At 39.2% G+C, this 25,341-nt stretch overlaps 1 protein-coding gene across 9 annotated transcripts in view; it reads right to left on the bottom strand.

Moving 5' to 3' along the window:
• ryr3 (ryanodine receptor 3) overlaps positions 1 to 25,341 on the bottom strand; it is a 110,990-nt gene that overhangs the window by 27,817 nt on the left and 57,832 nt on the right. For all 9 annotated transcript variants that reach the window (XM_071467778.1, XM_071467772.1, XM_071467774.1 and 6 more), the window contains 25 exons: positions 24,553 to 25,162; positions 23,803 to 24,003; positions 21,147 to 21,249; positions 20,643 to 20,777; positions 15,777 to 16,050; positions 15,433 to 15,547; positions 13,179 to 13,311; positions 11,773 to 11,876; positions 10,190 to 10,325; positions 9,162 to 9,345; positions 7,908 to 8,010; positions 7,526 to 7,646; positions 6,210 to 6,379; positions 4,904 to 5,124; positions 4,224 to 4,314; positions 3,769 to 3,909; positions 2,984 to 3,147; positions 2,644 to 2,722; positions 2,323 to 2,412; positions 1,775 to 1,918; positions 1,102 to 1,164; positions 885 to 960; positions 651 to 774; positions 277 to 392; positions 96 to 163 (listed from right to left, as the gene is read on the bottom strand). In XM_071467778.1, coding sequence (XP_071323879.1) covers positions 96 to 163; positions 277 to 392; positions 651 to 774; positions 885 to 960; positions 1,102 to 1,164; positions 1,775 to 1,918; positions 2,323 to 2,412; positions 2,644 to 2,722; positions 2,984 to 3,147; positions 3,769 to 3,909; positions 4,224 to 4,314; positions 4,904 to 5,124; positions 6,210 to 6,379; positions 7,526 to 7,646; positions 7,908 to 8,010; positions 9,162 to 9,345; positions 10,190 to 10,325; positions 11,773 to 11,876; positions 13,179 to 13,311; positions 15,433 to 15,547; positions 15,777 to 16,050; positions 20,643 to 20,777; positions 21,147 to 21,249; positions 23,803 to 24,003; positions 24,553 to 25,162 — 3,766 coding nt within the window. The remainder of the gene's footprint in view (positions 1 to 95; positions 164 to 276; positions 393 to 650; positions 775 to 884; positions 961 to 1,101; positions 1,165 to 1,774; positions 1,919 to 2,322; positions 2,413 to 2,643; positions 2,723 to 2,983; positions 3,148 to 3,768; positions 3,910 to 4,223; positions 4,315 to 4,903; positions 5,125 to 6,209; positions 6,380 to 7,525; positions 7,647 to 7,907; positions 8,011 to 9,161; positions 9,346 to 10,189; positions 10,326 to 11,772; positions 11,877 to 13,178; positions 13,312 to 15,432; positions 15,548 to 15,776; positions 16,051 to 20,642; positions 20,778 to 21,146; positions 21,250 to 23,802; positions 24,004 to 24,552; positions 25,163 to 25,341) is intronic.

The raw sequence follows: 25,341 nt of genomic DNA, 5'->3' as shown, positions 1-25,341 counted from the left end.
ATGCAGCTATGAGGCGAAAACCACATCAAAGTAAATTCATCAATATTTCATTGATTCATTTGCAAGAAGTGTCAAGTGTTAGTGGACTCCCAGACCTTGGCAAAGAACTTAATTTCCTGGTCATGAGGTGATTTGTCAGTTTTCCCACTGGTGGCCATAGCCTCTGGATTAACAGCAAAGTTGAGCGGCAAAGTCAGTGTCATGGAAGAGTTTTCAATCAATGTACAGAACCTCTTAGTGCGCAGTGTATCCGTGTTTAAAATGTCACACACTCACCAAGGTGAGCAATGAACTCCTGGGCAGAATCAATACATTTTAGCAGCCTCTTGAGAAACTTGAATGCAAAACGCTTCTCCATTGACGACGAGTCCTGCTCCATGTCCTTCAGACCTCTGGGATGAAAAGATCAGAAATTACAACTCTGTCTTTTCCATCACATTACCAACAGTAAAGCCAATGTAAAGAAAACATGGGTTACTGCTGATTATTCCGTAACTTAAACTAAATGTAATTCTCAATGTGAAATCATGTGAAATCAATGCCAATTAAACACAATTTAGTACATTTTTAAGAGTGCTTTGTGCTGTTGTAAGATAAAATTCTTTTAACTTCTTTCTGCAAACAAATGGCACATGAGAGTGAAAGGAGACCTTGTGATAGCATAGCCACTGATCTGCAGAAACTTGAAGAGCTCCTGGGCCTTCTCTCTGTCTCTGTGCTTCTCTTTAGCTGTCAGGGTATCATAGGGTACCAGCAGTGGGTGGGTCCCTCCTCCTGGTTGTTCAAATCAAATGTAAAACATCAATTTTACATAAATGACTGGTCAGAATTATTACGGCTCATCCAGGCTGCAATGAAATGCTCAAAAGTGTCCATTTGCACACCTTTGCTAATTAGTTCAGTTTTCTTCTTCTTGGCCCAGATGTTGTGGTAATTTTCTGCAACCACTTCCACCATGCCCTGCAGAAACAGCAGTATGAAATTATCACCACATTTTCATTCTGGTTTTGTGTTTCAGACACTGAAACAGTATCTCCTATTGTATGGTACTGACTTAGAGCATATGTGGCAACAATTACCAAGAGTTAAATGAAAACCAACCTGTAACTCTCTGGACAAATTGACGTTATGCAGGTCCATTGGAGCAGGACTGAATCCATTAACCTACAAAGTCAGACAGACACAATCTAAGTGTAGAGTATATCTGAAAATATTAAAAAGAAAAAAAATTCTCAGATTTCTGAGCTATGACAAAAGAAAGTAAATACACATACACCTGATTTGTCTGAACTGAACAATTACAAAAGGCAAAGACGGACACAGACAGCCTGACATTTGAGATCCCTGAGGTGCTAGAAAACATTTCCTTGTTAAGTTAGAAGTGCAGCAGCTACTTCCCAGTCCTTTTCAATATTTATGTGGCCAAAATTAGTCCAGAAAAAAAAAAAAAAAATTTAATGATAAATTAAGCTAGATGTTTAAGTGATACCATTATTGATTCAAGCTATTAGTTTTGTTGCTCTGTGTGTATTAGTCTTACAGGGAAGGGAGTGGTTGTATCATTTATTTTTTTAATGGAGTCCCATTATAAATGATGTGCTGAACACAGTGCAAAAACACCACAGCAAGATCTGAGGCTGATGAACTCAGAGGACAAAAACAACCTTAAAAAAAACTTGTGAATTATGTCAGTTAGTGATTTAGTAAATAAAAGTATTATAAAAAAAAAACAAAAAACACATGTGACAAGTATTATCAGATATCGGGATATTACCTGAGACTCAGAGATCTTTCGTTGTTTGTCGCTCTCTCGTTGTTGGAACAGTGCTTCTCCCTCCTTGGTCCTCTCAATGTTCCAGCCCATAGCTAACATGCTCTTCAACGACTCCCTCACTGGCCAGCGGTATGTTTCTCTCTCCTACAATCAACACACACACAAGTTTGACAAGTTTAACTTGCATCAGTTAGTTAATTATAGTTAATAACATTTCAATTCACTTCCTTAGATTTAGTTAAGCCAAGCAAAAAAAGTCATTTATTTTTGATCAGTTTCCTGCTTTGCCAGTCAAGTTTTACACATTTTTGAACTTTTGTTAAAATTGTGTCACTTTTGCTCTGCCCATTGATGCAGCCAACACCATTGCTTCCGTCTTGTTTTTATAACTCAAACTTTCATTTACTTGCAAAAGCCGATCAAGACAATATTTTCTGCATTAAAAGATGAATATAGCTTATATCTGATATACATTCAGCAGTAAGAGATTGTGCACTACTCTCCTAGAAGCAGCAGCAGCAGCTGCATGTGTACCCATGTGTATGTACCTTTTCACTCAGAGCTTTGTAAGGTTTCAGCAGTGGATGAGTTTTAGTTTGCTCCTCCACACTATCTCCATGTTTCCAGCCTGCTGACACCTGCAACAGCAGTTTTTTACAGTTCATGTAGCAGGGTGCATTTCAGGAACAGGGTGCATTTCAGGAACACAAAATCATTTGTATAAGTACTAATATACTGTAAGTACTGACAGACCAGGCATGCTACTATACCAGACAAGGTAAACTACAATTACAACTGATTATTTCATATGCATATTTATCAAACGTCAGCATGAGTGAGGAAGACACAAAGACCACAGTGGGACTAACCTTCTCTGAGGACCACTTGTCATGGGAATGCTCTGCATATTTGTTGGCAATGTACTCAAGTTTTTCAGGAAGGGAGATACTGGAGAAATAATGTTTAAATATTTATTATGAGTACCAAGTAATTTTAATTGTATATCCAGCAGGTAAGTGCTTTGTTTTGATTTGTAGACAAACACTCTCGGAAAACACACAGAATTTAATTAAATAGCTGTTTTTAAACAAAAAGCTAATACCGGCGAGCCAGTGTACGAGTTTCATTCCTTTGAGTAATTACAACATTGTACTTTTTCTTCTCCTTGACTCTAAGTAAGAGAGTTTAGTGCATACTTAAACCACTCACTTGGCAGTGTTGATGGGTTTGGGGTCAAAGTTACCCTGTGCATCCACTGATGCCTGTTTCTCCAGTGTTGCCCCAAGACTGGCATCCACAAAGTCAGGAGGCAGGGCCCCCGCAATGGCACACAGGCATGACTTGGCCATTTTGAAAAGTTCAGCATCATACTTCTACACAAGACACAGACGCAACAGAAGGGAGGGTTACTGTTTTTTCCCCCCACAATTTTCTCTACATTTTTTGAGGATAAGTCTGCTTAGATTATTAGATGGATATACTAAGGGGAGCAAAGCCAGTGAAAGAAAGGGGAAAGGAGGGAAAATAAAAGACAGAAAGTTGGAATGGTCTGCACCAGGCGACGGCCTGTCACAGACTGATAAATGATTCATCTGTTTTGGCTTCGCCTCAGCTGCACTGCACACAAGCACTTCATTGAGCTTTCACTTCACTACCTCTGACTACTGAGAACTTTTCTCTCAGGAGAGCCAGACTCAAGTGTTGAAAACTCAAGATTCTGAGAAAACAGAATATAAAAAACAGCAGCAAACAGGAAATGTTTATGAGAGCAAAAATTACTAGACTACTAAACATTTTATTATGCAACAGAGAGGGATATAAGGAAAACATTTCCTCGTCTCCTGACACTTCAAATGTATTCCCAGAGAAGGAAATTTACTAAGAGGAGGAAGAAAATACAGAGAACTATAAGAGCTATCCAAAATGACAAAGAATTTCTAGGCCCTTGCACATACTGTCGACTTGTCTTAATAAATATGTATATCTGGTTGTACCTTGTGAGAAAGGGAGTCAAAGATTCCCCAGAATAGTTTCTTAGTGAGAAGGAGTTCCTCCTCGGAGGCTATGCCAAAGCTGCCCATACCAGATGGCAGGCAATAGTACTTCCAGTTCTGCTCATAGTGGTTGGTCAGCAGCTGGGGATCAGAGATACAAGACAATATAAGCAACTGCATCATATAAGCAACAAGTAAGACTTACTGTTTCATAGCAAAATCAACATATTGCTTGTATTTTATTTTCTTATAGGGCAAAATACACAATGACAAATTCCAAATTCCAGAAATGCTCTGTGGAGGTGGGAATTATCATATTTCTGAGTGTTAAACACACAATAAGTGAGTAAGATAAATGGGTTGTAAAATACAAGACGCTTCTGTGATTGTTATAATTATCCTATAACTCTTTTAACTAATAAATCAAACGATAGTGACGACAAACAGTGTCTCACCTGGAGAGGTATCTGGCAGTATTCATTGAGCATGGGAACGTCAAACACCAGCCGTCTAAGCAGCTGCTGCATCATGGAGGGACGCAGATGCCTTTAAAATAGTTGAGGGGTTATATTATTTCAACAAAACAATACAGAGTCCAGCAGTAGAAACTGTGTAGATATCAACTGAGGTCAAACTCTGTCAAAGACATCCAAATTGGTGGCCAAATATTACGTGGTGGTTAAAATCCTGAACTAAAGGTGTCAATGAAGAATAATGTTGCTGGTGCACATCTTACACAATACACACATAGGTGTGTATTGTGTAAGATGTGCCATAACAAAAAAACATGGTGACCTAATTTTATTTATTTAACACATTAAATAAGAAAGAATGTGACTTCATAGAAAACAAATAGATAATTTGAGTAAAGGTAAAAGTGCACAAAAGCTTGATTAATTTAGTGCCTACGTAACATTGATCTTAATCTAGTGTACTTAAAACCATTGTTTACTGTAGTTTGTGATTGGCTACGTGGAACAGAGGGCTGTTCAATATGTGTCACACTAAAGCCTGAGACAAGCCATTTGACAGTGGCATTGTTTGAAAAATAACAGGGTGCAGCTTCTGTAAACCTCCAGCTCTTCTCTAATATTTTCACTCAGCTGAGTCTGGACAAAGCTCAACAGGCCCTTACTTGCAGATAGCCAGCAGACAGTCCTCAATGGCATCCCTCTGGGCTTTGGTGAGCGAGCGGCCTTTGGACAGCCGGTAGATGGTCTGCAGCGTGGAGTCGATCAGCTGTGCATAGTGCTCTGTGCTGGCAAAGAGAGCGGCACAGCGGGTCAGCAGAGGCAGCAGGGCGGAGCCGATGTACCTGTTCATGGCCAACGCCGTCTCAGTGGTGCTCAACGCCTCCTGTGGGACAGAGAATAATACATGTAGCTGAAGGCTACAGAGGCACCGTAAAGTCTCTACATGTCAAAATTAATAGAAAGTGGGGGTGAATATAGGCTCCTGGCAGTACCAATAAGAAATGTGTGGTTGAAAAAAAAAATTTTTTTCTTTGATGTCACTCTGGGGGAATTGTTTGAAAAGGGCACTGGCTGAATAGAAATAGCCTTTTAAAAGATGTGTGTGATCTTACATGTAAATTTGACTTTTTGTTGGCGACAGGTGATGGTGGTGGTGATGCTGCAGTTTACCTTATGTTTATTACAAATTAAGCTACGCTAGGTAAATAATCTCTCATGGAAACTCTTGCTATTGAAGCAATGTCTGATGTCTGATGTCCATTTCCTTGTGCACGATACAAACAACATGGAGACTCACTTGTAAAAAACATTGTTCTATTGGTCTACTAGTGGGCCAAAACTCCTTTAAGTAAAACTTACTCTTAAATCAGATAAAGAAATGCTGAAAAAACAAGTCTACCACTGATGTCATGATGTCAAGGATAATCCTGCTTTAAATCTATGTGGCTGATATTTTATGTAAATGGTGATAAGTTTTCCTGAGGAGAAAAAGGTAAATTATTCTCAGTGGTTCAGTGGTGAAGTCAAACATCATCATATTACTCAAGCTCATGAGGATGTTAATGTTTCAAAGATGATGACTGTAATAATAATTGTGTTAATGCATCTGCCGACTCTGAGGCTGTCGCAATGAGACTATGTTCTGATCGATGTACTGAACAATCAGTGTTCATGTTTTCTGGGATTATCTGCTTCAGTCACACTTCTAATGAGCAAACTGGAAACCTAAACTTATCTGTGAGCACTTAGAGAGATATGGGAGATGTATGCAAAGATAGAGAAGATGATAAAAACATTACATCTTCTATCAGCTAGCTGTTTTACTTTGTGCAATTACAGGCTAAAAAGACTAATGTGTACTCTTTTAAGAAATGGACACAAATGTTTTGGTAGCTAGTGAGTAACAAAATGGGAATTTGGAGGTGAAGGCTGGTTAGGGATATGTGGAGAAAGTTATTTAGGACTCACCGTATCCAGAGACGCTGAGGCTCTTAGGTCAGGCAAGAAGCCAACCTCCAACAACTGGAGCAGGAAGCTCTGGTCCTCGATGCCATACACTCGGTCCAGGAAGAGTACCATGGGGGCCTTGTGGTCCGGACAGAAACTGGCTGACATGTCGGGCTCTGTCACTGTGCCATCTGAAGGTTAAACACATTTTAGGCGGGAAAAGTTTTAGGTGTATGTGTCACTGTTATCAAAATTTACACTTTGGAATACTAAGACAAGGATATGAATGAAAGGAAATAACAAACAAACATTACAGATTTTTCCATTAAAAAGATTTTGTTTGGTAGAGTGACAGAGAAAAATAAGATGCTCAGAAGTACCTGGGTAATTCAGGAGGAAGAAGGGAAAGAAGAACAAAGGGAAACAAAAGAGCTGAACTAACAAAAGTTCAACTTTAAATACAGAATCGACTGACACATGGTTTATGACCAAAAGATGTAGAAACACTTAATTACTTAAATTAATTCAAAGTAATTCCAGGCATGAACAGCTGGGGAAACCTTTACAAAAGCAAAACCTAGTGAGTTCATTCAAGACACAGCTTGATTTTATATTAGAAACTGTGACAAAGAACATTGAATATGAAATTAATTGCGACTGAGGATAAAATTTTTTTTTTTTTTTTTAGGTAAGAAGATAAGTACAAAGACATTTTAGAGCAAAGCACACACTGGAACAATAGTAGAAACACCTTCTGGGCATGATTTTCTTCCACAGTAGAGACACAGAGGGACGTGAACAGAAAATTCACTCCTGAATGATGCCCACTGGCAAAACGCAGGTATTTAAAATGATATACCTCCATCTGGCAGGGTTGAGATGGATCCAAAAGTGCAGAAATATGAAACTGTTTTAGTTACTTTGATCTGGCGGTGTGACAAAAACACTGTACAAGCAAAATCAGCTTTTTGTCATATTTCAGGACAGTAATGTGGTATGCTGCTTCAGCAGGCAGCAGAGAATATTTGTTTCTGACATACTGTGGCTTGTGTTTATTTAAATTAAAATTGTTGCGTACTGTGTTGGAGCACAGCTTCAGCCTTGAACACAAACCAAACACCATTTTCTTTGAGATGGAAGATTTTCTGTCTCTAACTTTTAGCTGCTATTACTGTATGCAAGTTTTTTCCCCACTGTCCTGAGCATTTTCAAACTAGTTATTTTTGTTGCTCTACCCAGATCAACTTCATTTATATTTACCTGCTGCTCAACTGTCAACATTTAAAAGCATTACTTCAGGCAGAAAACAAACAAAACAGCAGCCACAAACACTGTACCTTTATTAACTACAGGCATTTTGAGGGGGATGCTGATGACGCCCACCAGGTCTGTAGTAGGAACCAGAGAGCGCAGGATGGCTCTGATACGCAGCGCCTCACCTTTACCTGCATTGATAAGCTGTAAGAGATGAAAACATAAACCACATCATTTCATTCAGGTAAGTGTACAGATGCTTGTCTTCATGACAGCTAATGTAAAAAATTTATCAATTCTAATCATTTTTTAATTTTAATAATTATTTTTAATTTGATATAAAGCTGTTAAAACCATCTGAGTCATGAACCGAGTCTGCACTACTGTCCATGTCGTCCTTACTGTAGGTTACAGTTTTCATACAATGTGCTATTCTTCAGCTCTGTTTGTTGTCAAAGGCCTCACATGCATCTCTGGAGCGCAGCGTCCCAGCAGGTCAATGAGAGCTGAGTAGAAGGACATGATGGCATTACCCATGTGGATAACTTCTCCTTCTTCCTCACCAGACCTGAGACACACAGACAGAAACATTAATCTGCCATTGTGATTAATATTTTTCTTGAATGCTGCAAACCCTCCTGGCAATCAGCAACTGCAGCACAGATTCTACAAGGCAATTTAAGAGTAAAATGGGGGAACAGAAGCAGTAGATGAACAATTTTGTGTGCATTTATAACAATGTTTTTGGTAGAATACATGATCTCCTTACAGAGCACTATGATAAACATATTGATTTTGCCCAGCCTCCCAATTTCTATTCTCACTTCAGGCAATAACAACATTCCCCCATTAAAATGCAGCCAGTGTATTACACCCTTTGCATACTAATGTGTGCAGGCAGACACCAGCACTTTCTACAAACTGGCCACAGCTTTGATCAACGCCAAGGCTGCTATACTCCTTTTTCCTAAAAACTATCACTGTATGATGTCTTTAAATTAAACCTGTGTCTTAAAATGCAATTAAAATGTCTCAAATTCAGCACTCAAGACTGATGCAAACAGGTGAATTTTTGTCATTGTTTTAAGGAATTTTCAAAAAATTAGCATAGATACTTAGTGGAAGAGGGCAGAGGTAGATCCATGTGTAAAAAAAATATAAAATACACAAAACAACTTCATTTGCATAAGAAACACATTGAGTAAACACCATCTTTGTGTTATTTTAAGAAAATAGGCCTTTTTTAAACTAACTTGCGGAAAGGCTGGAGATGTTTTACATGTGTTCAATTACAGCAAAGTCTTTCCTCTATAATTACTTTCTTGACTCTTGATTTCTTGTTTAGTGAAACAATTCAACCAAACTCCATAATCAAACACACAGAGCAATAACCCAGTATTCTTCCAAATAACTTGCAATGTGCAAACTTACACATATTAGTACTCTATCTTTTCCCAGTAATGTGAATATAGCCACATACAGATGTGGCTCTATTAAAGAGTGTAATAACTAAGAATAATGCTGGACTAGCAGTGCTCAGAAACACAATGTGAAATCTAATTAAATGTAACAACTCACACGAAGACAGAGATAATGGGAGACTTTATCAGTGCTGACTGCTTTCCAACCACTCAATAGATTTTTAGTGTCTTTATGATCTAAATGCTGATTCAACCATGCCAGGAACAAAGATACAAAGAAACTGGTGTGGATTCCTACCCAGTAGTGACTCCAGCTGAGGTCTTTGGCAGGTCCAGGGCAGGATCCTCAGAGATCTTGATGGCCTCCTTCATGGCAGCCAGCAGACCCTGGCCTCCCTCTCCCCTCAGGGCGGGGCCGAAACACTCTGGGCGTCTGATCAGCAGCTTCACCACCACATTGGCATTTTCCTCCACACTCTCCCCTGGTATACAAATACAGCAGGCAAAGGGACAGGCATTTATAAAGGGATGATAAAATTATCCATAACAGGACAGGTCAGAGTGAGCTATAAAGCGGAAACCCTGGACATGATGTCCAGTGCTTTCCAAAAGGAATACTTTACATTCTTATTCAGGGGGAGCCAACTAATATCTCCACTTGGGCATTTTCTAGTCTTGGCAAGTGAGCAGCTTCACAGTCACAGTTGCTGGTAAATTTTGATGGTGGAAAGAAGACCACTAACTCACTCCAACCAGAGTTTGTTGGCAAATTCTAGGATTTCTTCCAAACTTCTTTTCATGTTTCTACCTATAATGATAACCCTGACCCAACAAGCCACACAAACACATTAACTGCATCCTCACACCACAAAAACAGATTCACACAGATAATGTACACCTCAGAGACTTGTGTTTATATGTTAACTGTAATTATGCTAATTTATTAACACATTTTAAAATGCATAATTTATTGATGTTAAAGTTTACCCTTACAGTTTGTTGTCTGCAAATACATTTTGTAGTCAAAATTTCTGCCAAATCAAATAGTATGTTTCCCTAAGGATTAATAAACATGTTGAATGTATCCTCTGCCTCATAATTCATTCACAAGACCTTAATTTGAAAGTTTTTACATCAGGTTGTAGTTTCCTTTATCTCATCTGCCATTTTTCTACCTTTTATACCATGAGTGCTGTCACACAGACCTGTTTAGTAACATCAGTCTAGACTGCTCAGACCCACAGTGAACAAAAAGTCTATGAGGTATTTTTAAAAGGCATCGTGTACTGCATGTACTCCTCATGCTCAGTATGAAAGTCCACATACCGTTACAGAAGACTGCGAACCTCAGGAAGGACAGGTAACGCTCTCCCTCTATGGGATTCCAGCCGAGGTCTGGGTAACCCTTAGCAACCAGTATGGCACAGCTCTGGAGTCCACAACCTGCCAGGTATGTCACCACCTACACACACACGCACGCACGCACGCACGCACGCACAATTCTGTTTCACTCTTGGGCATTGTTATGACACACTGTCTTTTTGACTGTCAGTGTCAGTAACAGTGACAACTTGAAAGCATTTCCTTCATTTCTTATTCAACTGGCACAAAATCATTCTGTATTTCTGACTGAAAAAACTTGGGTGGCATGAGGCTTCCATTTCTATCTGACTTACTTTCACCATAAGTCAGCAATGAGAAGTTTTAATAAGCAATCAGCTCAGTTTTTAATGCAAATGTATCTGCTGATCATTTTGCACATTAAGGAGTATTAGAATACTGTTGGAATTATTGTACATAGAAGTTATCTTACATTTGCTTATACTGTTTAAGAGTCATACATATGCCTGTGTGTGTGTTACTTATGTAGGATGTTGTGCAAGCTGTTTTTCAGAGACATCAGGAGGCCTCACATGCAGATTCAAGGACGGGGCACAGAGCGAAACCACACTGAAGAGATAAACATGAAACTCTTTGAAGTAGAGCAGAGGGATGTTCTGAGAAACTATGCAACTGATAAATTTGCAAGGTCCCAGACCTTGAACACACCTGCTGGAATCAAAGACATTCTCACAACGTTTTTAGATAAGGAGTGCAGTCTGTGTGTCCCCCATCCTTTAGAGGCTGCATTTCCCATGTAACTAGGGACCACCCTAAGGAAATAAAAAGAGGAGACGGCAAGATGTACTCAGAGCGGGTTGGAGATTGTAACTGAGTACATCTCTGTTCGTTCTCCTCGCGAGTAAAAAAGAGCTCTAACTCTGTGTCTTCTCTCTTTGTATTTTTAATAATGTTTTAGGTTGTTTAAACCTGACAAATACCAGCAAGACTAATTTCATCTCCCTGTGTAGGTGCACCTGCTTTTTGACTAGAAGGCTGTTTCAGTGCACTCATACATAAAACTAAATGGACTCTTCTCTCTTCTCAGCATGTTAGATGTAATAGGTTCCAATTTCACAATTTTACACTGCCTGGAATAGAATTTAACACTAAACTGAGGCTATAATGTGACTGATTAATCTGCTGCAACAACAAATACCTTGAGGTCAGCTTTAATAATAATAATAATAATAATAATAAACAGTACAGACACTGGCTGGTTATCTAATCATCCTGAAACCACTAGTCACAGACTAAACAAGCCATCCTATTTATACTGCACACTTTTGATGACAAAATGAATCAAATTAGCAAATACAAGCTGATGTTTTTGCATTTTGTTACTCAAACCTAAAATATTTGCCCTTGATTGCCAAGTTTTAATGATGAGCAAAGTGGTTCAAGGGTCAATTATGGTGTAGTTGTGACAAATTTTACTCCATGTCCGTTTCCTCTGCCCCTTCAGTCATTAAGTTGCAGCAAGTCATGTTTTTACTGCTCTGCTGTGATTTAGTACAGAGGTAGCAAACCTTCTCCAGATCAGGCTCCTCCAGGGCCAGAGCCAGGCCGTTGTTGTCCATCACTGAAGATGCTGCGACATCCAGCGGAGTGGAGCCTCGCATAGCTTCAGAGGCTAAAGACACAGACAAAGTGTCAGGAGAAAAGCCAAACGGCATTTCATTCTAAACAACAGGGGGCAGTGTATCTACATATGCTATCCAGATATTCTCTAATCTCTCTCTGTTGGTCAACTCAGAATAGCAGGTAGTGTTTATGTGTTGATGAGACCACTTCAGATCTGTAGCTGACCTCTGAACAAAGCCTGATTTCTTATTGCAAATGACATCCTGATATTTGTGCGAGTATTGCATCAATGAACTGTGTCCAGTTCTCCTGTTATTGTGTTCAGTGCACTTTTTTTGAAAGCTCTTTCTAAAAAAGCCCAAGTTAATCAATCCCCTGTGGCTCAGTGTGGACAAACATTCCCTCCCTATATAAATAGTTACTTTCCCATTTGGCACCTACTTTCAAAGTAATGTTTTGGGGCAATTTTGTTAAAAAATGATCATTAATTGCTTTATAATTATAACTACGTCCTTCATGCAGGCAAGGTTCATCATTTGAGACAATTAGTACTGAAATAAACACTTTCCCACAAAAAGCACAAGGTAGATCTCCCAACACATTCACAATGATGCATGTGATTTATGAGCAGACAAATATCAAAATGCTTCATGTGAGTGGTGTGTTGAATTCATCTGTCCTCCTCAGACCATGTGAACCTCTCCTCTTTCACAGGCAGGTGTTTTAGTTTACAGCAGCAGCACTTGGAGCCCTGTGACTCAGTCTTTCCCTGCATGACTAAATAACCACCGTCCTCCAATTTTCCTCCCTCGCCCCCTGCTGACTGCCATTCTCTCTCCTCTCTTTCTCCTTCCATCAGCTGCCTCCTCCTTTGCCCCTTTCATTCTCAGACTGATACCCTGACATTTTGAATTACAGCCTGTTATTTTTCTTCACCAGCTACTTGTCATAATATGGGTGATGAGTTTGTGTCTGCACTTCAATTAGCTGAGCGGCACCTACTGGTTTCATTTTATATCATTTTGGGAGCAGTAAAAGGGCAATTTTTGGTTTCTTACAGTGTGGCAAATACTTGGGGAGGAATTTCAAAATGTCAAAGAATACCTATAAATACTTTTTCTCAATATTTCCCTCTTGTATTAAACTTATACTCCAACTTTCTTTCAGCATCTCACCTTCCCCTTTTGGAAATCTGTTTTCTTCAAATTCTTCTGCTCATTCTTCATATTTACTTTCTTTCATACATTTAAAGCCTCCTCTCTCACAATTATATACACATAACAGCAAAAAGAAAACAGCTGTAAGATGACTGTCAACAGATACCAGGAGTGTAAACAGTCTAAAATATTACCCAGTCCAACGCTGCTATTCTCCAGCAGGTAGCTCAGGTGGTCAAACATGGCTTTCTGGTTCTGGCGGCTAATACGACAGAAGTAGCACAAGAAACGACAACAGCTGGCCACCATCTTGGGGAAGGCAATCTCCTGTGGATGAAGAAATGAAAACACAAAAATAAAGGTGTGCTCGAGTAAAAGCAGATCATCAGTTTTTTTATGGGAATCCGAAACTCCTACAACAATCACAATACAAATTATATGGGCCATTCTAAAGCTGCTGGGGAGACAAGAGTATATTTTTGAAGATGTTATCAAGTGTGTCCCTGAAGAAGCGGTTGCAGGAGCTCAGGCAGATTTTAATCAATTCTGATGTCTGGAAGATGCACAGTCGTATAGTCTATGTTTGGCTCTGTTTAAGGTCTAGGTCTATCAAAAAGCTCACAGTGGAGTCAATAAACAAAATGTATTTTCAGCTCAGAACACAACAGCTGGAGAACCATTTCACCTTTTGCATCTAATGCCATTACCTCTGTGTCATCCACAGTTCATTTTAAGGTTCAGTCTAAGCATAAATCTAAGAGTAAAGTAATTTTTGTCCATGACAGAGATGAAACTAAACTGCCTGAGGAATGGATATAGGGAGGGGAATATTACCTCCAGCAAATGAGATCATACAAATATGCAAAGCACAGAAAATCACACTCATAACTGTTCAACTTTCAATCATGCCAAATACTTCCACTTTTAAAAGCAGATTTGTCATGGTTTTGAAAACCAAAGCAATTTCACCTTTTGAATGGCGAGAAGTTTATCTGTGTTAATGCTGCCTGTGTGGTTGTGCTGTGCATGACAAGAGATCATGATTTTATTAAGCTCTGGATAGAAAAATAGCAAATCTCAAAATGTTATATCATGTTTTAACATTATTCCCACATTATTAGCATTATTCTTTATTGTGTGATGGGAGCTGTAACTAGCAAATCCATAACCCAAATCAATCATGGTTTGATATTATACAGTACCATGCCATGACTAAGACAACATTAGAGAATCAATAGGGGAGCAAATCTGGTACTGCCACTTTATATGGCCACAGTGAGTGAACTGCACATATCATGTGGCAGTAAACTGGTCTGGAATTTATGCCTGAGACATCGTGATCAGACTGCCAGAGTCAGATGTGAAGGCCTGAATGTCTCCCTGAGGTCTGTCTGTCTAAGGTTCAATTCATGCTTGGCACTGGCCGTGGCATTAAATCACAGCCATCTCTTCCAGCTTCTGTCAGCACTGCCAAAAAAGGACAGACTTCAGAGGCCTCCATCTCACCCCTTTCATGCCCACCTATGCCCAGTTTACTCCTCTGCCCTCTCCTTCACCCTTGAGGTTTTTCTTGGTATTAGGTTGTTGTTCTTGGCCTATCTCAACCTCTTAGGATAAATTTTGCAGTGTAAAAAAGTTCAGCCTGTGTCAGGACATTTTAATCAAAAACTCCAAAGAAAGTTCCCTATACTGGTTAATATTATCAAGATCAGAGCCAAAACTGCTTGATTAATCACTTAGTTGATAATTAAGATAGTTGCAGATGAATTTTCCATTTTGTTTTGTTGCATAACATTTGCTGGTTGCAGCTTCTCAAATATGAAGATTTCCTGCTTTTATTTGTTTTATATCATTGTAAATTGAATCTTTTTGTAATTTGGACTGCTGGTTGGACCAAAAAAAAATTAAAGTCACCTTGCCATTTTATTGACAAAAAGATAATCAAGAAAATAATCTGTAAATGAATCGATAGTGAAAATAATTAGTGGAAGTCCTATTTAAATTTTGTCAAATTATACTATAGTTAGGTTTCCAGACACTGGAAAAAGGTTATTGTCATTTGCTGATACCAGTGCAACATCTACTCTTCCTCGAATTATGTAAATAACAGTCTATGCTCATGCACGTACATATGTACTTACAAGGTTTAGTACTACTTTGTAATATTAAGTTTACATTACTATTTGGTAATAATAATTATTGTGTGCTTAACATGTGGCTGATAAGTCCCAGAGGAGTCTGAACAGCTCCATGGCAACTGTGTGGACTCAACCTGCTGCTGATGATGATTGTGTGATGCCGTGAAACGCTCCAGAAGGAGCAGTAAAGAGGACCTTTAGCTGAAACTGTTTGCAGACTACAAACGACTGTCATGACAGTGAAAGCTTTTCAGTACCGGGTTGTACTGACAAAGCTTGGAAATGTTGTTGAAATGCTGTCAACACTCACCTGTGACTTGTCACCTCCCAGCACATTGACCATGACCTCCATGACAGTCTCATGCATGCCCAGCACTCTCATTAAGTTGGGATGTTGGTAGAAAACCTTGTTGTTCATGATGTCACTGGGAACACAAGAAAGTGGTTTATGAAGGTTGTGGTGTATTGTACATTCCAACATTTTAATTTACTGCACAATGGAAATAGTGCTGGATGTAGAAATATATCTCTATGTAAAATGAGGGACAAATGTATGATTAAAAACTTTGAGCAGCCATATTTTCACATTAGCATCAACATTGCCATAAAACCTTGGAAAGATGTCCCTGCATTTATTGCAAGATATGCTCTTACCCGAGTCCATCAATCATGAGTTTCTCCTCCTCTTTGCCCATCCGCACTGACAGCAGAGACCTGATTTGACCCAGAGATGCCAACAGGTTAATAGCATCCTGTACCGACGCAGCACTGATGGTGTAAGATTTCTTCATGGCCCGGAGCAGTTCGCCGATGCCATCATACTGCCTCCTCAGCAGGCTGAACATCACCCTGACCAGCTCTGGGTCCTGGATATGAGACTCCTGGGCCCAGCTGGTTATGGTCTGGGAGATTAGCTCCTTCAGGTTGGCTGGAAAAGTGAGAATTCAACATCCACAAAGTAAATAATTTGACAGAGGTAGAAACAGTATTGCTTTGCGGTAAGAGGCTAATGTTAGCACCATACTTGACCACCACCAATCAAACAGCGTTTTCCTGTGTGGCACAGTTTTGGGTGTTAATTCTCTATAGATGCCTAATCATTGTTGCTTTCACAAGCATTATGTTGCAATTTTACTACAGTCATGTTTTTAATGTATTTAAAGTTTTCTAACTCTTAACTTCCAATCAATTTGGGAATATTGGCATGGAAAGTTTTTGCAGCTTTAATAAAAAATAGATCAGAAAATGTGTGCAGATGAAGAAGCATTATATAAACAGCATCACTGGAGCTTTGTAAGCAGCAGACTGCACCTCTAGTCAGCTGGTCTGTGCCACTGCACTCAAAGCCTTATACGTGCTGTGCAAAATAAAATGTGCCAGATTTACAAAGAGTGTTCAATGGTTCAAGCACAGTGAAGTAATGTTTTTAGACTTGCAGTCCTATTGTGTTTGTGTTTACTGTGGATAAGTCAGGGCTCTGTAGTCTATATATGAGGCACAAACAGACTCACACATTCACACACATAAACACACCCTATCAGAAGGCTAGAAAGGCTAAAATTGGAGGTTATGGAGGATGGAATTGCAGTGTGGATTTCTCTTCAACATCAAACCAGCCTTGAACCAGTCTTGCCAGCAGAAAAGACATTATTTTGTTTATGAAAACAAAGCAGTGAGGGAAGCTAATACTGTAAGATCTGCTGCAGGTCCCATCATGTGCTTCATCAGGATTGTCCTTTTACACCTTCAAACAATGGTTCACTGTATTTTAGTGCATTTGAAGGAAAAAATATTCATGGAACAAAACAGATATTTTATTAGCAGTATACATTTAATTTGATTTTGTTTTGAGTCCTTCAATTTAAGGATTTTCACCAACTCTTCCTGCAGATCACCTGCAGATTCTGTGATATTTTAGGCTATCTTGCACATGCAGCATGTTTAAGATCTACCCACAGATTTTCAATAATGTTCTAGTCGAGGGACTGTGAGGGCTGTTCAAAAGCTTCAGCTTGTGTTTCTGGAGGTAGTTCATAGTGGATTCTGAGTTTTGCTTTAGATCACTGTCCTATTGGAGAAACCAACCTCTTTTTCAGTCCAGAATTTCCACGGATAGAGGGAAGAACTGATTCCACTAAAAATCAGCAATGTTTTCTGTGCCATTAGCTGCCACATTTTCACCCCCATACTTAACAACTGGCAAATGGGGACTTGGGGAAACTCTTGCATACATCCCTCTTTGTGCATTACATTACCTCTTTAAAGGTGAAAAATAACTGTTTGCATTGGATGAAAAAGGTAGGTCATAATATTTGTCTTCACTTTCAGCACTGAGTTGAAAACATCCTACAGATTTTTGTTGCTCATAATAAAAGTTGAATGATTTGATCAGAAGCCTCAAAGGAGCCATGGCCATGATTTTTATATTTTTTTTATTTCAGGCATTCAGCAACCAGTACAATCTGAAATGACAAGTGATGTGTGAAAAGGCAGAGCAAGCTAAAATTTATGAATTATCTACTTTAAAAGAGCAGCCAATAAGGTACTCAAGAGATATGACAACAGAGCCAAAGTGGCAGAATAAGTAAAACATTTTGTGTGAGCCAAGATTTTTGTATAAATCACCAAGAAAGATTCACAACTAAGCAAGAAGTACTTGTTTCAGAAATAGGCCTCAGAAGTAAAGTATTACTTTATTCATGAAAGGAGAAAAGGGTGGGTTGTGCTTCTGCTTTTCTAATTTGAAGAGATGACCTTACTGTAAACATTATGGCTCATTGTACACTGATGATGCTGTCATTTATACAGTGCATCAGAGAACGTTTTTAGATCAGCTAACAGTGTACTTTGAAGTATTGCGACTTGTCTGATAGATCACATGTTTTTTTACAGTGTCCATATATCAAACATCAATTTGTAAACATTGTTGTTTACATGTGTGTACAATGAGGCTCTAAATCTCTATGTATACATTCACTCTCTACATGTTTTAACTAAATGTGTTTTCCCCCTCTTCCTAGCAATGCAAAACGAAATGAAATCAATAATGCTCCTTCCTTGCATTGTCTAATAAAGACTTGCCAACACAAACAACATCCAACTTCAACTCTAAAATATTGAAACTACAAGATAATGAGTGAAATTTCTAAGCAAAATTCAGCAAATAAAATCACCACGACTACTCACTCAATAAAGATTATGGCAGAAGCAACTTTTTCTTGTCCTTCAAACTTTTTACCTTGGAAGAAAATTGTTGTTGTTTATGAGGATCGTTGAAGAAACAGCTGTGAGCTCTGTTCCCCAGGCCCCTCAGAAATGTTTTTCATTTTCAGGAATAACATGGGTCTAGCTCAAACATTTACAGCCATACGAGACAGCTATATAAAAGGTAGATGAAAATTAAACTGCAACCCAGGGGAGAAGTTTTTTACAGCTGTAAAATCTGGATGATCCTCTGAACCTTCATTTTAAGGTCTAATCAAACTTTAATCACATAGATGACAGACAACAATAAAACAAGGCCCAACTACAGAGGAACTCAGTGACATGGAGTGATAAATGTAGGCTGTGGCTAAATGCTGCACTTCTCCAAATGATAACATTGTTATTCTGAACTCTGAGTGTTTAAGTCAAACAGTCCAACATCTGTAGCAAACAAGGGGTCAGATTTGAGCAGAGTCCTAATGAGAGACAAGACAGATACAAAGAGGGGAGAGAGAGGGAGCCAGCTGCCTCGAAGGTGAATGTCTCACAGTTTCACATCTGTTCTGTATTGTCTTAAACGGTAGCTCACATGGGAGTCATCACAAACACACACAAAAAACCCTGCAGGCTAATCTACAAATGACCACACAGTCAGTATGGTGTAATTCCTAAAAAGATAAGTTTCATAGCTGCTCCACATTCAGATTTCAGCACAGGCCAAACACTGACACCCATTTGCTTCTGTTCAATATATAAAATCTATTCTAACTAGCACCACAATGCAGCTGCATGTCTGCCTTGTCCAGCAAGGCTTAAGTTCATGTTAGCCAAAGATGTAGTCAGGGTATCTGAATTACGTAAAAGTAAATATAAACAGGATAATTCCTGAGCACAACATGGTGGAGAACAAGAGAAAAACAATCTCCATTACAAACAAAATTCAATCATGCGTCCCAAAATCATTTAAAATTAGTTGTTATAACATCTACTATTTACATAGTGAATGTGAGCTACTCAGTCACTGAAAGACTTAACAGACAAAAAACTCAAAAAGACACACAGTATCAGACAAAATATGAAAATGCTCCACCGATAATGAACAGCAGACTAATTTTGAGGGCTAACAGTTGTATTAGTGTTTATGTAACTCCACTAATAACTCTGAAAAGTAAGGCACTATTCTTCATTGAATCATCCTGCCACAGGGTTCTTTTACAGCACACACACATCTATTGAGATTAGACTGGTTGTTTTTGTAGCGCTGGGAACAAACCTTGTTTATTTTAAGTCACATTTCATTGGCAAACATTAACAAGCAGTTGAAGTGTGGAATTAGTGCCTTCTCTAGCTTATATTGTTAAATGATGAACTGCAAATAGTGAATTTCATTCCAACTCTGGGGTATTTTCAGTCAGTATTTGGATGAACAGATTAGACATCAATATATGATTTACATGTTAACAATGGCAGCATAATGTACTGAAAGAATAGCAGCTTATTTCCTCACATGACATTTATTATTCCCATTTCAATATGATCTTAATATGATGTAGAAAAGGAAATGCATGTCTATCAGAATCATCTTCAATCACATCATCTGTCCACTTATAAAGCTTTTCAATAATGCAGCCTAGGTGTGGGAGGCTGGAGTAAGGCATTAAAATTTATAGCAGTCCTTGCAGAGACTGTCCATTAGTCTTCTATTATTTGGTACAGAACATAACCAAGCTTTCAGCAAAGGGCAGCAGAGAAGAATATTGAAACTGCTGACCCCAGACTGAAGCAAAGAACTTGTTCAACTTGTAGCCCGGCAGTGCCAAATTCCTATATCATTTATGATGAAGAAATATATTTTTAGGTTTTGCACTAACAACATGATGTGTAATGACAAATGTGATATCTCAAGATTTTATAAAGTTATATAGATTATAGCTTATTGTCTTTCCATCAAACCTTGGTATGCTGCACTGAAATCATGCCTAAAATGAGACAGAACCAACATAAGAGTTGAACTGATAAAAGTTAAGAGTTCTCCCCTTGCTACAAGCTTTATTCTATGAAATCAGGATTTTTTTACAAAATAGATTTTTTTGTCCTTCCTTTTTAACACATTAAACAGGAATGAAATATTGTGAAATGTTAAGTGCTCTCATGTGGTTTGACTGTGAACTTGTGTGATTCTTTCTGACCCGCTATCGTTTTCTTAGTTACATATTGCACATACTCATCTATCTCTACGTCATAAATTCCTTTAGCTCATAAGTATGCTTTGAGGTTACTAGACCATTTTCCTCTTTGCTTTTTAAAGTTACTTACTGGGAGCAGCCTGTTCAGTCTCTGTGGGCTCCTCCTCTGTCTTCTGAGGTGGACCCTTGATCTTATAGAGCAGAGAAAGGAGACGGCCTTTTATGGAAGTGTCCTGCTCTTCCTCTTCCTCCTCCACTGGAATTCCTGGAAGGGGAAACTCTTTTCTGTCAGCCGATATTTCAAGATTTTGTATCAAGTGCTTAAATGTGCAAAGAGTGGGAGGTATTGGCCTTCAAACACAACTATATTAAAAGCGGCTACGTTTAATAAGTTTAGACACTAGTCTGTTGCATTTTATTATTACTGATACCAGGCCCTGGTCACTGCTACTGGTAGAATCCATTTCACTAAAGGCAAACTATGTGTGCACATCCCAAAAATTACTGCTTTGAGTTTTTCTTAGTCAAAAGGAAAACATGATGGAGCTGGATGAGTTTGTGTGAGAAAATACTTTGACTGAGCCTGAAGTAGAAAGCATGATCATTTATGAACTGAAATCAAAAATATCTGTACCACAGTGCAGCCGCAATTCTTCATGGAAGGAGTTGAGTTCATCCTGGATCTCCTCGGGACAGGGGCAGTCCTCCCCTGCACTGAAATTCAACAGTATGTTGATCTGCAGGAAACAGACAAACAAAACAATAAGATTAGAAGAGCTGAGAGCAGGGAGGGGAGTACAAAAATTTGTTTTAGAGGCACAAGGGAGAAGAGAGAGAAAGAATGAATAAAAGAAAGATGGCATAGCAGAGCGCAGTGGATAGACAGAAAGGACAGCAACATTATTATTCGGAGTCACACTCAACAGCAGAATTACTCATGTAGTCTCCTGCAGTGAGCGCTCCCATGGGCTTTTCAGATAGTGTCTGTCTGATCAATGCAGACAGCAACAGTCTGGTCTCAAGTTTTTCTCATCAAGTCTAGTGACAAGCACAAAATTAAAACCTTCAAAGCAATTAATGATCACATGACTTAAAAATAGACATTTTAATGATGAACAATTCGAAATAGCAGCAAATCTGCTGTGTGTCAGAAGCTAACAAGCTAAGCTATAAAAGACTAAATATAAATGAGATGCATCCTCAGGCTAAGCAAATGCAGTGTCCAGTTTAGGCAACTCTGATGTCTATTTCCGTCACTGCTTTTTAATAAACCATGGGAGGAACATACAGCAATCTTGAGGAATGTTGCCTACAGTGTACACCTGCTGCTGACCACTACTACTTATTTTTCAGGGAGCGTAGCTGTAGGTCTGTGCTTACCTGCAGCCCTGGAGGGAAATGCAATATAACACTAGGCACATGAAAGATTTGCAATCATGCAGATCTCAGTTTGCCGCTGTGCTGTGTGCAAGAGCTCTACTCGTCACATAAACACGTGATCTGCACACAAACTGAAAAGACACAAGTGGGACTTCCTGGCTACTGGGCAAGAAGAATAATGTTGTACCTCTCTCTACTGTGGCTCTGAGACACACAAAAAAGATAAATGGTTGTTAAATGGAGCCTTCTCATTAGGTACAACGATCCGAGTCTCTGGCACTGTATAGTTATTACACACTGAGCTGAAAAACACTGAAAGCCTGTGGTGTAAGGAACGGTACAACTGAGGTCTGTTTATGTGCTTTAGTTTGTGTTATACTGAGCCACTGAGCAGCAAGATGCAAAACTTTATCAAAGAATCAACAAATATTTCTGCTGCTTCCATCTATGCTTATTTTATTTTACCGTAGAAAGCAAGAAACCAATTTTACAGTAGGAGGTATTTGATTCTGAAAAGTGTTTTAATCATCAAACTGAAAAATTAGCAGATGAATGAGAGTTGGTCCAACTATTGCTTACATGTCTAGTATTTACAGCAGAGCTTGACAAATAACTCGCCCTGGCCAATATAGCTGCTGATATTATTTTATTGACAATATATCCTATCCGTTAGTTAACAAGAAACCGTGGTAGAAAAATGCCAAATTAGGTTTGAGTTTATTCTTATTATTATCATTATTATTATTACACTGACAAGTTGAATTTTACATATCCTGCATACTAGGTCGCTGAGTCAGGTCAATCAAAATGTAAGGGCTCACAAGATTGTTGTGTATATTATGTGTGTATGTTTTAAACACATAATGTTTTACATTGTTATTGGATTTTTGAAATATCAATATCATTACACCAGTGACACCAGTGTCAACAGTCCAGTATCCGCTGGGCTACACATAATACTGTGATTTCTTTAAACATCAGTGAAACTGGTGGGGTTTTTTTTATTGGCCCCAAAAATGCTAATTATAACAATTCCCACTTAAGGACCGTCTGAAGGGTACATTAGTTGTTACCAGAGTAACAACATTAGTTCATTAGTTGTTACCAGAGTAACTACATTACGGGGTTCCAAATAAACAATGAGGGTTACACAGTCCAGTCTGTCCCTGTATTCACTGTTGCCCAGATGGCACGGCACAAAGAAACCTGAGTCTGACCTCTTTATAGTTAAGGTGCCAATTGCTTCAACATCTGCTGTGAGAGCGAGCGAAACCTCAGGGGGATATTTTGGTCTGAAAGGTTCAGATAGCACAGACTGCTCTGTCTGCTGGTTTGATTTAGGTTCCCAGGCAGCATCTACTGTATACTCTGGTCAAACTGGTATTTTTGGACATTAAGTTGGTGTGACTTTGCGTTTCTGTACTTGTTTGTGTTTTAATATTCGGTTTTCTGACAGTTCACAATGTATCCAGAGCTGTAAAATTACTTGAAATAAAAAAAAGAAAAGATGGACTCAGCATAGTGTTAATTTCCCTTTTGGGTCTAATAACAATTCCCTACTCTTAATTGCCAGCTGTTTGATTCTCACTGCACAGCTAACTCGCTCCAAGTTTAATTTAGCCTTACATATGGCCAAATTTAGTGTTTGGTATACCAGCTGAAAATCAAGTTAAGGAACAACCGAAAACTAAAAGGCAAAACTACAAAACCCAGAAAACCCTGTGTTCCAGTCTCTGCTGCTGACTGTGCCAGCCAAGGTCAGTGATTTTTTTTCACCGCAAGGCTCAAATGGTTCTTTTCTGGGGTTTTGCCTTAAAATAATATCTTAAACAACCTTGAACATAAACTACATCTCAAACAGGATCTAAACAATTTCTCATATGCTTTTTGGTCCACTGAGATAACTGTACCTGCTCCTGTGGGGGAGAACGAAACTCTTTGGTCTTTTTGGCAGTGACGGCAGCGGACATGTTGAGCGCCTGCATCAGCTCATTGTAACGGAACTTCTGGTTGAACTGCAGCTTGGACACAAAGCTGTCGGAGAATGAGACGATGGACTCGATGCGGTGCTTCAGCTCGCAGTCACAGAAGTAGTGCAGCAGCTCACACATCTGAGGAGAACAGATACCGATTCATGAAATCCATTCAAACAGATGAATTCAGCAGGAATGCAGAATAAATTTATAATTAAAAGTTTGTCTTTCTCTCCATGTGTCTGTTTTATTTGATGTGGTTTTCAGTTGACTGGTTCTTTTCATATAAACTGATTTGAAGTTTCTTTGACTTCAAACAGAGAAACAACACATATTATTGCAATTTCCAAGAGATCTACATCCATCTTGCAAGCATTAAAGTTGTTTTTATCAACTTTGAATGTTTACAGCATTGTGAACTTTTTGGCATTAACAGGAACATTAGTATTCAGTCACTGCCTTCCTTTGCAGTTATTTGGTCACTTCTCAGTAAGAGATAAATCATAAAAGCTCCAAACTACTGACAAATGAGGAACTACTGTACCGAATCAAATGCAGGCAAATAAGTTCAAATTTAATTAAAACCCTGGCAGATATGTAATGGACCTTATTTTTTATGCAGCTCTTTTCAGTGTCACGTTTAAAGTCGCTGAAATGTGTGAATGTTTTCATGATCATTTTCATCACCTGGCGTTTGACAGACTCGGGCAGTGACTTCTCCAGCAGACCTTTAGCTGGGGGTTTACTCTCCTTAGTCTCCTCTTCTCCCGCCTCCACGGCCTTCTCTTCGTTCTTGCTCACCTCCTCCTTCTCCCCTGCCTCAGCCACCTCATCCGCCTTCCCTTCCTCACCCTCCTTGGGCTCCCCGAACACATTGGGGTCGATCAGGAGGAGAATCAGCCTCACTTCCTCACTGGTTAGGACTCCCATGATTAACAGTGTTCCTATCAGCTTCAGAATGGGGACAAACTGATACTCGACGCTCCCACCTACTGGGTCTCGGATGTGTGTGCCTCCGCCCTGCACAGCCTCGGTGAGCATGCTGATGGCTTTCTCTTTCAGGATGCCCAGAGGGATCTGGGGGCTATAGAGGTACTGGTGGCGTTTAGTGTTGATGATGCAGACGGGGGAGAAGTTGACTCGAGGTTTGAGGGAGGTGCTCAGGCCCACGCCAGGCAGCGAGTGCCGCTTGGACTCGTCTGGGAATAGCTTGATGGAGCGCGTCTCATCCGTCACAGGGATGATGAACTCATTGTTCATCATTAGGCGAGCCTCCTTCGCCGTTTCAAGATGGATGCTGGCAATGAGAAGAAGAATCAGTTCAATCATTACATGTTTCTTTTCGCCCTTGGCCATCATACATATCAGGAAAAAAAATAGGTTTAAAAAATACTTTACCTAAGTGGTATAAATGTGCAATTAGTAAGATTTCCACAGCCCCACATCACAAAATTACCATAATATACTGACAGGGCT

This window comes from Trachinotus anak, unplaced genomic scaffold, assembly GCF_046630095.1.
Source record: "Trachinotus anak isolate AG129_WGS33_773 ecotype Australia unplaced genomic scaffold, CSIRO_AGI_Tana_v1 ptg000031l, whole genome shotgun sequence".
In the NCBI taxonomy this organism is placed as follows: Eukaryota; Metazoa; Chordata; class Actinopteri; order Carangiformes; family Carangidae; genus Trachinotus; species Trachinotus anak.
This window is presented reverse-complemented; position numbering and strand designations above follow the sequence as displayed.